This window comes from Rhyacophila brunnea, unplaced genomic scaffold, assembly GCF_057557595.1.
Source record: "Rhyacophila brunnea isolate RB1 unplaced genomic scaffold, BYU_Rbru_1.0 scaffold_14, whole genome shotgun sequence".
NCBI classification, from domain to species: domain Eukaryota; kingdom Metazoa; phylum Arthropoda; class Insecta; order Trichoptera; family Rhyacophilidae; genus Rhyacophila; species Rhyacophila brunnea.
Window position 1 is genome coordinate 24,051,385 of NW_028232796.1, and position 17,301 is coordinate 24,068,685.

Genomic DNA, 17,301 nt, shown 5'->3' on the forward strand with positions numbered 1-17,301 from the left:
GGTTTTGTCAAAGGTTTTGGGTGTTTCTCTAATTATTTCACTTCTACTACTACACTACTGTCATTGGGAATCATGGAGTTTTGTAGTGTTAGAATGTTAGTTAGAAACAAAAAAGAGTTTGAAGAGAATAGAACTTATAAAATTTATGTTATTTTGGTTTTTGGGTTGTCACTGTATATTCTTACACAACATTTCGGATTAGTTACAGGGGTCATTCTTAACCCTTATCATACCGGACCCGGAAATTTCCGTGATTAATGTTTATTCCTTTTAATACCGGACCCGGAAATTTCCGGTTTTTTTCCGGGCCGTAATTAATTTAATATTTTCAGCCATCTATTGACTTTTTCAAAAAACTTTTGATGCATTCAAGTAAGCAAAGATTCAAACCATTCTTCTGCATCGTTTGTTAGTAGATACTACTACTATCGACTGGAAAATATTGTTTACAAAACATCATTTTTTTCGGGTGTTGTCGCGATTTCGGCATTCGTGCTTACGTGTTCATTCAAGTGACAGCTAAAATATTGTATACTTTCGCAACAGAATTTGTCACTATTCAACAAGAAGGATAACACAAGGGTAAGCTTATATGTTGGCGGTTGGCGAGAATTGGAGACAGTTGGCGAGAGTTGGGGACAGTTGGAGAGAGTTGGGGATAGTTGGAGACAGTTGAAGACAATTTTGGAGTTGGAGACAGTTGGGGAAAGTTGGAGACAGTTGAGAGTTTTAGACAGTTGGAGACAATTTTAGACAGTTGGAGACATTTGGGGAAAGTTGGAGACAGTTGATAGTTTTAGACAGTTGGAGACAATTTTAGACAGTTGGAGACACTTGGCGAGAGTTGGAGACAGTTGGAAACATTTGGAGACAGTTGGCGAGAGTTGGGGAAAGTTGGAGACAGTTAAGAGTTTTAGACAGTTGGAGACAGATGCCGAGAGTTGGAGACAGATTTAGACAGTTGGAAACATTTGGAGACAGTTGGCGAGAGTTGGGGACAGTTGGAGACAATTTTAGACAGTTGGAGACACTTGGCGAGAGTTGGAGATAGTTGGAAACATTTGGAGACAGTTGGCGAGAGTTGGGGACAGTTGAGAGTTTTAGACAGCTTTAGACAGTTGGAGACAGTCGGAGACACTTGGCGAGAGTTGGAGACAGTTGGAGAGAGTTGCCGACAGTTGACAGTTGGAGACAGTTGACGACAATTGGAGACAGTTGAAGACAGTTTTAGATAGTTGGAAACATTTGGAGACAGTTGGCGAAAGTCGGGGACAGTTGGAGACAGTTGACGAGAGTTGGAGACAGTCGAAGACGGTTGGAGACTGTTTTAAACTGTTGGAGACACTTGTCGAGAGTTGGAGACAGTTGCAGACAGTTAGAGACAGTTGGAGACAGTTGGCGAGAGTTGGAGACACTTGAAGACAGTTGGAAACATTTGGAGACAGTTGGCGAGAGTTGGGGACAGTTTGAGACAGTTGACGAGAGTTGGAGACAGTTTTAGACAGTTGGGGAGAGTTGGAGATAGTTGCAGCCAGTTGGAGACAGTTGGCGAGAGTTGGAGACACTTGGAGACAGTTCGGATTCTACGAAACCCGAATTAAATGAATTCAACAGCAATAATAGATTGTCTGGAATAATGTCCAGACATACTCTGAAGGCGATTCCACCGATTGCAAAAAAACAGTATGCATCGCGAGTCTGCCAAGTATGTGCTGCGCATAAGAGGCGAGGAGAGACCAGATACCTTTGTCAAGAGTGCAATGTGCCTCTTCACAAAGGATTTTGCTGACAAAAATACCACACAATAAATAATTATTGATTGTATTGAAAAAAAATATGAGTTTTATTCCAATGTCCCCATAAATATATCTTTTGTAAGCATTTTAGTACAACACTATGTAATGAAAGATTTTTCTGAAATCATGCCGGTGTGGGAGGGTTTTCTATTTTTTTTTTTGCCGGTATTGAAACGGTTAATAGATGTGTCTAGACAAAATTAGAATGACATTCACGTACATACACTTGACTACATTGTTCCTTGAGAATGGCCTCTGCTATTGGCTCGAAACGTCAAAAGAAGGAGGAAGAACACATGGTGATTGCACAAAAACCAAATGTCTTGGTGCTAGAACACAGTGGACGAGCGTAACGTATTACCGTGTGTGAACAGTTCCTAGACAATGTCTTTTTTTGGGCTTATCACACACGGTTATACGTTTGAGTTGCGCTGGCCGCTGCCCATGCGTTCACTCTGGTCAAGCACTTACACGATGCAATATATAAAACTAACTATTATAGTGGAAACGCTTAACCTTAAAGTTGGGTTGATGTAATTTCTTGCCATGTGCAGGAAGTTGGGGTGGATAATATGATTATTGTCTATGGTTGCTATCGCTGTCTGTTTAGATTACGACTTGTCTCTCACTCATGTTTCTTAACTATTCTATGGAAACTAAATTATTCTTTTAATAGTTAGGAAGAGATCAAAAAATAGAAATATATCAAAATTATCAATTTTACAAGTGTCATAATTTCACCAAAGAACACAGGTATAAATCTAATATACATTTCGAAAATATAATAATGTTGTTTAAAACTGTATTTTAATTTTTTCTGACTTCGTCTATTTAATCTATAAAATGAATACAGCTATTTATTTTTCTTCAATGAATGAATGTTTCATTTATTTTCATTTTATAAGAAATTGGTTCAATTAAAAAAAACTTAAATTCGTAAGTAACACAGTGCAATCTTAACAATATGCTTTCATTTAAATAAATATATACAGAGACACTTAGTAATAAAATAGTATTAGTAAAATAATGATAATATGTACTGAGAAAAATATAGCTTTAATTTATCACATCGGTTTTAGGGCTGCTTGGCTCTATTTTTAAAATATCATAAAAAACTTTTCTACATAAGAAAATTAGTGGGCGTTAGGCGAAAGGAGGAGTGAAGAATTCCCATCTAATTGTGTATCCGCTGCATGAGCTTCGTGACTTTAGGTTTCCATGCAAATATATCGTGTGTCTAAACTGAATCCGGAGTGGGTATTCCAGGTGTGGCTTACATGATGTTGTCTACTATCTTTCTTTTTGAAAAAATGTTTTACTTATTTATTTTTTTACTATCGCCATATATATTATATAATATGTTTTAAAATGATACTAAAAACTTGATTTGAAAAAACATTACGCAAAAACTACATTTGAGAAACTGGTTCAATGTCTAAAATGGATAATGCACTATGCAGAACGGTTTGGATTGACGTAAGTAAATGAATTCTTGCAAAAATCACTGGAAGTAGATGATCTCGGCCTTCCTATATTGAAACAGAAAATTAAACTGTTATCAAATTATAGCGCCTGTACACGTGCATGGATTAACTGGCAGGAATATTGTCTCTATAATATCATTCTTTAAGAGTAAGCAAGACGCGATGTTGTCATTTTATGGTACTATTTGACAGGTCGTAAAAATCAGTTAACCTCAAATGAGTCCGCGGTGTAGTTTATTTTTTTGCCGGTAGGTTCGCCACTATCGTTCTACTGCGCAGGCGCATATCAAAAAAGTCCCAATTGTCAAATGAAAATTTAGAAGCTTCCGAACTTTTTTGATTCATGCATGCAATCTTGCAACTGCAGGATAATATGTGTTCACATATACACTTTCTTGCTATGGCCGCGATAATACGCCAGCAGTAAATCCATGCACGTGTAAACGGGGTATATATATAACGTGGAGTAACATTTTTAGCAAAACCAGCTATTTAATACAATGTCTTTCATTTAAACAATCAATATGAATCTAAAAACTTCAAGATATTTTTTTTAGTTAAGAAAAAACTATGTAAAAAATATATTTTTGAAAATATCACCCTTAAAAAGTATTGTAAAATCAGTATTGTGATGACTAATTTGTCAAATTTCATAGAGTAAATAATGGCACGGCCCTTTTTAAGGATTACATGTATCTAGCTGTGGGGTGACCTATGGAATTTTTCCAAAACCAGAATTTTAACGCAAGACATGACGTCATAAGCAAAAATAATGTTACCATTCATTCATCGGGGGCGCGTTTAGTCATTCAAATTGAAAGAAATATTGTAACAAAAATATTACTTACTAATAATATTCTGACTCTCCTGTAGTACATGCTAAACTTTCCAACCATGGCACTCAGGAATGAACAGACGTGATGCGGTGATATGGTGTATCTATTGTCTTCTATCCTCATGCATTGTTTAATTAGTGCTGGATAATTCAAGATGTAACTAAACGCCAGAGTCCACTCATCCTGGAGAAAATTACATATTGAACATACTTATATGAATGTCTTACATTGAAAAACCAATTACATAGCAGTGGTGAAGATTGAAGGTAGGCAAATAGTACACACTAAACTTTGTCAGTCATATGTATTTGTTTTCATTGAACGAAAACTACAAATTACATAGTGATGGTTATTTTTAAAATTCAATTAAACGCTGCGTAAAAATAGTTGTCTATTTTTATATTTAAAAATTATGCCATTAACTCTTTTACTCCCAGCTGATTTAGCCTAGCATATGCGAAAACTCCCAAGCGTTTTTTGACAACAAATCGTCGATTTAGTTTTTTTTAAATAACTAATTCTACACATGTTTTAAAAATTTGAAACTTTTTTTGTGTGTTCTCAATGGTGTATAAAGCAATAATAAGTAATAATATTGATAGTTTACATCAATAAAACAAAAGAAAAAAATAATGTATCAATATTTATTTAGAAATGAACGGATAAAACTATGTTTGAACAACAAAACAAGTGTGACAACATTTTGTTATTTATAATTGATATATCAAATTTTATAATATAATCTATCCTTATGTAGTAACAGGAAAAAAAATAAACATATTATTATTTCTCTATGAAATAGAATTTTTATAAAGTAATCAAAAAAAATCGTATAGTGTCAAGGTATTCAAGAATATTATTCAATTCACGAAATTGCAAGAGAATTCGATACAGTATTGACGACTAACTGATATGGAATGAAGTAATTTCAAAAAATAAGTCTCAAAGCACTAAATCATTTATAATAATATTTATATTCATGTATTTTTTCACCATCTTACCAAAAATACAGTGGCATCCATTGTTAGTTCAAAAATTACAAATTTCATTTTGTAATGTGATATATGAATCATAAAACAACTAAAAGAAATATCAGAATTTAAAATGTGTCATAAAAATAATGTTTTATTATTTTTATGACCCTCTTTGGTCTCAAGTTCGACAGCAGAGCAATTATGACTTGTGAGTTATTACTTATTAGGGTATGGCATAATTATAAACAATGCCGACACTAAAATAAATGTTACTCACCACCCAACACACAGTGAATATAATGCTTCGTCTACATGAACGAAATATGACGGGAAAAAATTTGGAATAAATCGTAAATTTGGTTCCAAACTTTCGGCCGATGGATCGGCCCAGATGGAGTTTTCGCATAGGTATGGTGGGCCGAAATATCGGCCCCGTGGGAGTAAAAGGGTTAAATCATATAATTATGGATATTTTATAGCTAGCAAAATATTTTCGTCTATGCATGCAGTAATATTGGCATTTAAAATACATTGATGTTAAGTAATTCTATTGAAAATATTACGTTTTTGTATTAGTCATTAGTTCCTAACGTGGCGTCTTACGTGGGCGAAGTCGACGCGACGCGGCGCGGCACGGAAATGTCAAACACATGGAGTGCCAAATGAGTGGCCTACGTGCAGATTACACCCGACGAGCGATGCGAAGCGGCGCGTGGCTTCAGCGACGCGATCAGTTGGTTTGATATTTTTGCGCGAACTGAACGTGGCGCGCGGCAGATACTCATTGAATATCTTCATATAAATGATGAAATACTCCATTAACGTATCTTCAATATTAGTTCCACTTCTTCGAGATAGATATTTCTGTAAAATTTTGTATTTATAACATGGGTTTTCAAATAAAAAACCCTGGCGTCCCCGCCCATGATGCATATGCGATGTCGATTGGTGACAAGCCACGTTGGACAACGTTGCCGTTTCGCTTTATATCGCTTCAAACCACGTCGTGATCGCATTCGCATCGACTTCGCCTACGTAAGACATTGCGTAAGAGTTAATACATTGATCAAACCAGTGTTAACTGACTTTGTAAATGTGTATATTTTTCTCAGAATTTTCAAGATTTAAGGAGTCTTTAGCTCATTAGATGGCTTCCAAATCGTGAGGCTTAAAATTTTAGCTAATATCTATAACGTTGCAACTGGCAAGTTCATCACAAAAGCTTTTACAAACAGAAAACTAGAAAAAGGTGGGTATACTGTGTTTTTATCAATCCCGTTGAGGACCTGAGTATGTTGATGTATTTACCTCATCGTTCAAGTGGCTTAAATCTGTATCGGGCACTGCAGGCAAAGGCGGATAGATTCCTTTCTTCGTCTTTTCTCTGTATGTGTTGATAATGCTGGAAAGTCTTGCACAATTGTAGAGGACAAATGATGCTCCTACAGAGAAAAAAATCCATCACAAATACTGCAAAATATATATTATATTGATCCTCTCATCTCAATGACTTAGATTACTATGGTAGGATCACAGATGTCGAATAAAACATTCTTGTATATAGATAAAAGAGTCTAACTGGAGAAGTGCAGTAAAAATTGATAGTTATCGTTCCACGATGTTGTCTATTTACTCAAGTACATGTCAGATGTCGATGTCAACAATGTTGATAATATAATATGACATATTTAAGTCTTTTCTACATGCATATAATATATTATAATCTACAAAAATAATTTTACTTTGTTGGAAACAAATAAACAACATTCTAAACTATTTTTGGAAGTCGATGAAGGTGGAGGAGATAGAAGGTCGTTGTTACGTGGATGTTTGTAGGAGAGTTTATTGATTGATACAAGGATACAATAGATACTAGATGTCAGCGTGAGATTATAATCGCGGGTAATGATGTACTGGTGAGATCGATGTGATCAAGAGATTGATTATATTAATGAACTGAGAGATTTCATTAGAGTGGAATGACGGTAGACTATGTCAAATGAAGGACTCGTGACAATAGTAGTGTGTCTTGTGACGGACTTAATGAGTGAGTGAGGATTCATGCATTGTCCTTCCAATTTATACAAATGCAGTACATATATTATTACAAGAGATATTGTCACAATTATCAAATAATAACAGACCTACTGATCTAGTTATTATTGAGGAAATACTGACATTTATTATCGCTCTATTGTTTTGTTTTGATAATAAAGTGTGTCACTCATTTAATGCTGAGTGGTATGATTGCTACATATTTATTTAATTTCTGGTAAAAAATTACAGATTTCCAGTTAATCCATCGGGAGTATTTAACACTAGCCTCAACGTGTAATTTGTGAGCAATTAGGATATAGTCTTAATTACCTTTACTGCATCCTGATCCATTATCCACCAGACTGATCAACACGGAATGGCTTGGTCTGATTTGGAGCAAATCAAACTTCACAGCAGCCATTCCTATTGTCTCTAAGAATGTTTTGAAATTATTCTCATTAGTAATTTTTAAGCCGTATTTATGTTGAGCTATAAGTTGCATATCCGTTGTGCGCTTCCTGTAAAAAATCATATAAGTATATAGCAGTGGCGAAGGGTGGAGGTAGGCTGTTAAGATCCGCCATAAATAGTGCACATTAAACTTTTTCAGACATACGTATATGTTTTCATTGAAATAAGACTACAATTTACAGAAAGTGTTGGTTAGTTTTTAAAATTCAATTAAACCCTGAGAAACCAAGCCATAATAGATAATAGTCAAAAAATACATGTCTATCTATAAAATATTTAAAATTATGCAATTAAATCATACATAACTTTGAATATTTTATAGATAGAATAATATTTTTTATTTATTATAGTTTGGTTCAGGCAGGGCTTAATGAATTAAAAAAAATGAACCAACAATATGTATAATATGTATCTTTAATCCAACGAAAACAAATAACTATGAATGAAAAAGTGTGCACAATTTTGTCGTATCGCCCAAATTAGGCCAAAACTATTATGGTTTCGTTTAGGCAGGGTTTAATTGATTTTTAAAAACTAACTAACACCATCTGTAAATTGTAGTCTTAGTTCAATAAAAACAAATACATATGACTAACAAAGTTTAGTGTGCACTATTTATAGCGAATCTTAACAGCCTACCTCCACCCTTCGCCACTGGTATATAGTCAATAATTATATTCTCAATACCAATGTATCGATAGCTAGTGGCGATGAGCAGGGCCTCCATAGGGTGGGGGAGGGGGGCTGATACGACCTTAATCTGGGGGAATGGCGTGGCGGACCGACTAGATAAACACATATTACGAATTTGCTCTAATAATTAAAAAAAATGTCGCCTGTGAAACTATTTTAACTCAAATGTAATAACATTTGAAAATACGTGGCTTTGCAATGCAATTTGGTGTGTACTTTAATTACTATTATCACCCATAAAAAAGACTTGTTCGTTATTTTAACCCAGTGGTGGCGCATTGGATGATTACATGTAGCGTATTGCATATTTTGAACATTTCCCAGAGCTAAGAAAATTTGCAAAAAGTTATATGTAAAAAAGCATTTTCATTTCGAACAAGGTCGCGAATAACTGATTAAAATTTAAAGAATTCTCTACTGCTCCCAGTAACAAATTTAACACCAAACATTGAAAGACTAGCGAAATCCAAAGGGCCAAAAGCTCTCAGTGCTCCATCCCGCTAAGAGCTCTCTCTCTCCCATCACATCCAACAACTGTGGTCCAGAGTTATCTTCACCAAACAAGACTCCGACAACTGTAGCACCATCAGCGGGGTCCACGACAGCGATCACCCTCTCGTCCAAGAGATCATTTCTGAGTATTGTAGAGTGGTGCTCCAATAAACGTGTGTTTTTTGAACTGGCATAAATTAATTAACACAATCACTGCTAACTTTTTAAGTACCACATTTAAATAACACATTAATTATATCTAATGGCCAAGTACTCCAAAGACGCCAGTCGCGGTGTTAGCACTAAATCAGTTAATCCAGGGTTGCCACAGAACATCTAGGTAAGGAATATAATTATATAGCTAAGTATTGAGATTTTTGAAATCATTTTGGTTTTTTTTTATTTATTAAGGACAATCAATCACAAATTTACGGGTTTGGGTCGAAATCTCGAATGCTGAAATCCCGAATGGCCGGAATCCCGAAATCCCGAAAAATAAAAAAAAATACAAACACCAATAATTGCGCAATTTTCACAAGAGAGACAAAACCCATTTTTTTGTGGAAATGGGTTTTGCAGATTGCGCAATGCGCAAAACACAAAGAGACAATTTTGTAGAACAAATGGATTTTGTCTCTCTTGCAAAAATTGCGCAATTATTGATGTTTGTATTTTTTATATTTCCACAAAAATTGGGTTTTGTCTCTATTTTAAAAATTGCGCAATTATTGATGTTTGTATTTTTCGGGATTTCGGCCTTCGGGATTCCGGTCATTCGGGATTTCAGCGTTCGGGATTTCAACATTCGGGATTTCGTCCGGCACCCCAAATTTACCTATACAATTAAGGTGAATATAAAATACATGAATAAGTGATGGTCTTAATTCCCAATAACAAATGGACACAGAAAGCATTATTTAAATCAACCATTAAGGGCCCGCTGAAGAGCCCGCCGTTCAAATATAATTCAGTATAAAAAGGACCTCAGCGTCGTAACTACGTCAATTTAAATCGATCTAATCATCTGAGATTTTATTTCAAGAAATATTATTATTATTACTGATAATTTCTGAGAATTATTATTATTTTATGAACACCTGCGAGATGAAGCCGATCAGAAAACAGGGCTGTCAAAATAATATTAAGCATTCATATTTTTTAAATGTTAATTTCATCATGGTTTTTAATCAAACCTGTGCAAGTACGTACTGATAACTTGGGTGGATTTTGTAGCAAACATACTATTGATATATATACGGGTATATTATTATTATAACCCAATTCAAATTGAACATAGGTTGATACTCAAATACTATTATAGTATGTTTATGATTTCGAGAAAATAATACGATGGTATAATTAATCCATATCAATTATTTGAAAACATTACATTCGCACATTGCACAAAATTACAAACACATTCGAAGTTTGCCGCACACGTACAGACCACGTGATATTTGTTTACGCAAAATCGTCGCTTTTCAAAATGGCGAATTTGATTACCAGATTTTACTGCGATGAATCAGTATGTTCCTTTTTGTCTTTTTTTATTCGTAGGTTTGTTTACTATGTACACCGAGAAATTTCCATTTATAAACTCGGAAACGATTTTTACAGAAGAGTTTTGGAATATAATGCAACCAAAACTGGAAAAAAATTCTATCATGGGTGTTGACTTCCTGAATTAGCTAACCCCAGGTCCATGCCACTACGTGAACCACAGTGGATATTAAGCCATTTCTACACTGGCAACAAGTTGCTGGCAACCTCATTAAATTTTACGATACTTACCATAATTGCTTAAGGGGGGACATGCTCGTCGAAGGTCAAAATTGAGTTTTTATTGTATTTTCAAACCATGATCCTGGACACTCCTTAAACGTTGTAGATAATCTATTTATATAATTTTGAAGCCTTATTATCCTTTATAGTTATTTTAAACATTTCATGACTGCATGAAGTATTTTTGTTACATAAAATAGTATTCTTTTAAACCTCTCGCTCTAATGTTTTAGAATATAGTCATATTTCGGTACATAACTGTGCAGTGGTGTTAAGATTTTTTACATTTATTAATTTTTAAACGCATTTATAAAACCATAAGCATAATTTATTACGAGATAATTTTTGTAAAATATTCACGATAAAAAATTATATTGATAATCTCTGTGATCCCAAATTTGACAAGAATTAGACATTTTATTATTCAAAAAATCGGCAATATTAAACATTTGAAGATAATTCTAAAGATACTTATTATAAGCTATGTTTTTGTCCATTTAAGTGTGATAAACATCTTATGAATAATGATTGCTTTATAATAATTATTGACCTAAGAATAAGGTAGTGTTTTTTTGAAATACGCTTTTTTTTTGTCATTCCCCAGCGGTTAAGCTACAACATACGGCCGTAGCCATAAATTGACAAACTATAATTAAAGTAGGGAGTAAAATTATGTTAACGCGCGTGTTTGAACATGTACCTAACTGAATTTTTTTTAATTTTTTTTTAAACGGTACATGTTCAAACACGCGCGTCAATATCATTTTACTCCCTACTTTAATTATAGTTTGTCAATTTATGGCTACGGCCGTATGTTGTAGCTTAACCGCTGGGGAATGACAAAAGAAATGGCGTATTTCAAAAAAACACTACCTTATTCTTAGGTCAATAATTATTATAAAGCAATCATTATTCATAAGATGTTAATCACACTTGAATGGTCAAAAACATAGCTTATAATAAATATCTTTAGAATCATCTTCAAATGTGTTAATCTTGCCGATTTTTTGAATAATAAAATGCCTTATTCTTGTCAAATTTGGGATCACAGAGATTATCAATATAATTTTTTATCGTGAATATTTTACAAAAATTATCTCGTAATAAATTATGCTAATGGTTTTATAAATGCGTTTAAAAATTAATAAATGTAAAAAATCTTAACACCACTGCACAGTTATGTACCGAAATATGACTATATTCTAAAACATTAGAGCGAGAGGTTTAAAAGAATACTATTTTATGTAACAAAAATACTTCATGCAGTCATCAAATGTTTAAAATAACTATAAAGGATAATAAGGCTTCAAAATTATATAAATAGATTATCTACAACGTTTAAGGAGTGTCCAGGATCATGGTTTGAAAATACAATAAAAACTCAATTTTGACCTTCGACGAGCATGTCCCCCCTTAAGAAATTTTACAATAATTATCGTAAAATCTAACGAGGTTGCCAGCAAATTAACTTGTTGCCAGTGTGGACCCGGCATTAGATGCACAAAACTTAAATAATATATATTATAAATAAAAATTTAAAATTATAAATATATATTATGATTTATGTCTTCGACAGCCCTGATGAAATAAATGTGAAATATGAGTCTCAGTCACAGAGCAAATTTATTAACACAAACAACGGATCAGTCACAGAGCAAATTTATTAACACAAACAACTTTGACACGACCTTTTTATATTAACTAGTAGACCAGATATTATGGACCACATGTTAAAAAATCATATTTTCAATTCTCAAGGCCAATTCTGTAGAACGTCCTCTTAAGTAATACAGTTCTTTAAAATCGCCTAAGTACAGTAGAGAGAGAAGTTAAAAATGAGACAAGAGAAAAGAACAGGTAGGTCCCTAGTATAAGAGAATGGAAAGAAAAAATAAGTGTATAAAAAAGAACAGGCAAAATAAATAATTAAAAAATAAAATGTGATTTTGTTTATTACTAAATATACTTTGTAATTTTTCAAATCCTCTGATGTTCTAACAAACTATGTCGAATATTAGTTAAAACGTCATATGCAAATATTTGCGTAACGACTTCAACGATTACCAATGTTTGTTAAATAGCAATGAATATTATGTTATAAGAATAACTTACGTGAATTATGTGTAAACCGAGTAGCAAAAATTAGATCTTTTTTTATTTTTGGTGCCACTCAAACACCTGCCAACTTCAACGCGATACAACTTGTAACTGAGTGAAGCTAGTAACAGACCAAACACTGAGTGTTGTCAGAAAAATCATGTTTTTACCGAATTTTATATATTCTCTATACCTACTTGTGTGATTTTTTTTTATAAACAATCACAAATAATTTTGCTCTTTTTGCAAAGTTATCGCCTATGGGCAATGTTGGATGATTTGACGGTAAGCAAAATTACTGCCATTTGAATGTACACATTCAATTCGGATGCAATGACTGCATAAGTAAAATCCCCAGTTTGGTAATACCCAGTGGCGATTCTCCCTTGAGAGCGCTGGAGCGGTGCACACCCACCCATCCACTCAATTTATGCGAAAAGACTTTTTTTAAATGAGTATTTAATTTATATTTGATTAATTAAAAGTGTTCTGATCTATTACCGTAGTCATTAATTCATCTACAAAAACAAATTCTAATATGTGTTTTAACCGGCTATTTTAAATAATAATATTATATGTTGATGGGAGCGATATCCGACATCGCTCGTACCAAAGCGCCCAGTAATCTAATTTCGATTTCTTTGCAATGAGAAAGAGCGTCGTCTGTCGCGTGGAATAGCAATACGTAAATATTTTTTCTACGTGCTCCGGAGCGACAGTTTCAGTCGCTCTCGGCCCGAACGCGGCTTCATCGGTTTTAAAACAATACAGCCCGTATCACACGTACAATTATTGTTTGACAATTTTTATTCAATATTATTATAAAAATAAATTCTTTTCACAGTACGTATATTAAATTTCCGCACATGTTGACAACATTTCTCAAATTTAGGCGAAGTACAATTTAAAAATAAACTTCAAGTTTTTTTCAGTTTGATGACTAAATTCACAATGTTTATCAATTATGATATCTTTCCAAACTAGCTCTGTAATACGTCTGACTTTTTAGATAAAAATAAACTCAAAAATGAATTGTCTGTTATTTACAGCTTGGATAATTTTTATAATGCTGATGGCGCCTCAGCATTATAAAACATTTTAATCGAAAAAAATCTCATTGACACATTTACGGAAACGGTTTTACTATTAAATTTAATTTTTACTATTCCGATGACATCAGTGGAAAGCGAAAGATGTTTTTTCACAATCAAACGGATCAAGTGTTTTAGTAGAAACACCATCGCGCAATCAAGATTGAACGCATTATGTATGCTCAGTATCGAAAAAAGAATGATACAAGAGATTCCTGACTTCAACAAACGCGTAATTGAAAAATTTGTAACGATTAAAAACAGAAGAATGGATTTCTCATACAAATGAACAATAAATCCCGGTCACTGCCAGATACGAGATATTTCGTTAGTACTAATATTTCGGTCAAAACAAAATAGTTCGTGTCAAGCAGTTTGTGATAAAGTTTAAAATCCATTTTTTTCAAGAAAAACTGTTTTTAGAGGTACAACAAATAATAAATAGTGAGTTATTTATGATTTCTTTTAAATGTACTAAATTAAAAAAACCAGTAGTTTTTTTTTTGATTTTTTGGTGAAGTTTTGATGAAGGCAAATGCCTTTTTACGGCAGTCAAAAGGTGAAAAAAGTGAACTCCCAGTAAAATAACTCACCGGTCGCCACTGGTAATACCTTATAATTATTAAGTAAATATGTGAAATTTACCTCCAATACTCTTCAGTAGTAACAGATTGCTCTTTTAATCCAGTTTTATTATTCACTACGGGGGCACATAGAATGTTACAGCCCGTAGAATTAGCAGCTGAAGACTTCAATGTAAAATGAATTTGTCCATCTTCAGTGGTCACTGTTTCAGCCTCAGATAAAACTTTTAATTTATTTAGCCTTGCCAAATTAACAGAGACATCTCTGAGTAATTTAAGCCGAGTATAACTTAAATCAGAATCATCTCCTTGTTCAATGGTAATCTTTATATGTCCTGTAAAAGTCTTCATATCAATTGGTAAGGTAGGACGTTGTTGAAGACATAACTTGAGGGTGAACATTCTATCAAGAAAGATGTGGATTCTGTCGCCATTAACAACACACTTTTTAAATCTCAATGACCATTCCATGCTCTGTTCGACTAGGTTATTAGCTGCATTTTCGAGTGAATCAAATGTGTCTTCAGGATACGCTACATTGAATATAGTCTTAATTGAATCTGCATTAGTATTGTCAAAATTGATGTAGTGCTTCCACGGTTCTATTTTCCAAGGAAAACTAAATTCTCCAAGTTTATTTAAATGCTCTGTATGTCTTTTGATTATTGCTCCTTTAAATGTATTATTGCCTTTCGTTAAAAACGTGTATATCTCAGTAATGAGTGAATCGCATAAATCCATTATGAAAGAAAGTTGAAGTAGAAACAATGTATATTAAACTAAAATAGATTTATCTGTGCCAAATAAAACTATTCAAATTAAACAATCTTATTTACTATCCTCATTGACAGCACCATAGACTGATATACTTTGACAGTTTGACAGCACATTGGTTTGACAATGATTATCTATGATTATATTTTTGACATTGACAGTTACAGATTAATGTTGCTATATGCCAAAAAATCCTTACTGGCGTTGCTTTATCCTCTTGCGTCCTGAGGTACACATATGTGGACGTTATTTAAATATTTTTTAGTAATGATTTGAATGGATACTTGAACCGCATTTGACTACAGTGGTATAGATAGTATATTTTTCTACCACTAGAGCAAAACACTAGCCTATGTAGTTTTAAAATAAATTGTTATTTTGACTTTGAAGTTATGGATATTTGCACAAGACAAAAATGGCGGCTAAAAAGTCAACTCTGACAAGTAAGTGCTTTTAATTAAATATTAATATTTATTTATATTAAAAACCAATGATGTATTTAGTTTCACAATGAATCATAGTAATATTCCGTATACTTTAAATTATCTTTACACTTTTGTAAAATATTATAATCATAGTTTCAAAATTCGGTACACACATGAGTAACTCAGGTCTAGAGTGATATATTTTGACATTAGTATATCTGATTTATTGAGGTTATGTTTTTTGTTTACATTTAGACGAATCCTTGAATAGCCAGCATATTGGTGATATTTTGAATGATAATGATGTCGAAGTTGGTGGAGGATATAACCCTGACGACAGTAATGATGTTCACATTCATCTCCTGGGCCCAGATGATGACTTTATTCTGGAGAACCAGTGAACTTTACTCACTGCCAGAGGCTGAGATACATCCTTCAAAATCACAATCCAGGATCCTATCCTGGCTTATGAAACCATAAGGTATCAATGCTCATATTATATTACTTTATCATTTAGTCATAAATATCAAACTTATCATTTTATTAGGCAAGTGCATGCACTGCTAAAAAATCAATTAAGTACCAATTAAATTGATACAGTTTGTGATGAAAGGGCTTTGTGATCTCCATATTGAGGATTCGATGGACAGAATAATTAATATACTTAATATACCTAGTGATTAATACTATTGGCCATTAGTATTTATATTCCTGGTGTTGAATACTTAATAAATAGGAATAAATGTATCGATTAATTCATAGTATTGTATTTTCTATTGTTTCAGTACGCTGAGCCTAATAAGACGAATGATGCTGAGCTGAAGAGTTCAGTTCATGGCCATATATGGTTTATTGGGTGCTGGACTCCAATTGCTCTATAAATTATTCTCCATGTGGGGAAGTGAATCCTACCTATCTGATGAAGATACGATACAATCTCAATGCAACGCTGTGATGTTACTTTGGCTTCACAACAACTGCCCTTGTACGTCTACACATATGACTTTTTTACCAGCTTCAACCTCACCGATTCGTTATTTCAGGCCAATACGTGTTATGATTCAAAGAAGACGAAGAACGATATGCATCACTCAGTCAGCTGTTGTAAAATACTGATTACAAGTCGATGAGCCGCATTAATCTTCACAGTGGTGTGTTTGCCTTCACAGGACATCAAGCATGTAAACTGTGAGGATCTTTGACCACTGTGGACATGGACTTGTTGGACATGGACATGAAATTGTTTGCTCATTGTACATGCAAACTTATAGGAAAGAAAATATTCACTGTGATTGGAATACTTCATAGTCATGGAAAATCAGACTTGCAAACCCTACGATTTGGTATGAAAGTCACTTAGCCATCAGTATCATCATCGATACAAGGTCATCCAAGAAACTCTTCACCATTAGCTTCAATAACACACTGAGTAAACACAGATCTACTTCTACAGCAAAGAATGGTTGTCCCTAAACCTATTCCCTGAAGTGCGCTAATTAATGTGTAGTATTTTAGGGTTTTGACCGTTAATGTACTATATTTTTAATCTAAATAAATATAATTTTCCAATCACCATTATATTAATATGATTATTGTATTATTTTTCTAATAAAATTGTATCATTATATGGATATCACATTGTTTTTGTTTCATTTCATTGTTTGTACTGTATCCAATATTGTACTCTATTGTGACCTGAGATGCACTCACGTGCACGTAGTGGATTTTAGTTAATATATAGTAAAAAAAATATTTTAATTTTTTT

The 17,301-nt window shown here is 33.4% G+C and overlaps 1 protein-coding gene and 1 long non-coding RNA gene across 2 annotated transcripts; one reads left to right on the forward strand and one right to left on the reverse strand.

The window, feature by feature from the left end:
* Positions 1-1,963: 1,963 nt before the first annotated feature.
* LOC147075770 (DALR anticodon-binding domain-containing protein 3) lies at positions 1,964-15,267 on the reverse strand. The gene is made up of 5 exons (XM_085942080.1): positions 14,399-15,267; positions 7,458-7,645; positions 6,399-6,532; positions 4,129-4,299; positions 1,964-3,325 (listed from the first exon to the last, which is right to left on the reverse strand). Exons 1-5 carry the CDS (start codon positions 15,076-15,078, stop codon positions 3,206-3,208), a joined length of 1,293 nt encoding a protein of 430 aa, XP_085798206.1. The 5' UTR covers positions 15,079-15,267; the 3' UTR covers positions 1,964-3,205.
* A 116-nt stretch (positions 15,268-15,383) lies between these two features.
* Positions 15,384-17,108, forward strand: LOC147075771 (uncharacterized). The gene is made up of 3 exons (XR_015069964.1): positions 15,384-15,554; positions 15,792-16,017; positions 16,322-17,108. It is a non-coding gene; the product is annotated as an uncharacterized LOC147075771 (long non-coding RNA).
* The last annotated feature ends 193 nt before the right edge of the window (positions 17,109-17,301 follow it).

What these genes read in the sequence shown, in the direction of transcription:
- LOC147075770 (XM_085942080.1), bottom strand. Translation starts at nt 15,078, where the DNA reads ATGGATTTATGCGATTCACTCATTACTGAGATATACACGTTTTTAACG. An exon ending in ACTACTGAAGAGTATTGGAG is followed by an intron (nt 7,646 to 14,398) that starts GTAAATTTCACA and finishes GATTTTTTACAG; the next exon opens with GAAGCGCACAACGGATATGC. An exon ending in TAAGCCACTTGAACGATGAG is followed by an intron (nt 4,300 to 6,398) that starts GTAAATACATCA and finishes AATTTTCTCCAG; the next exon opens with GATGAGTGGACTCTGGCGTT.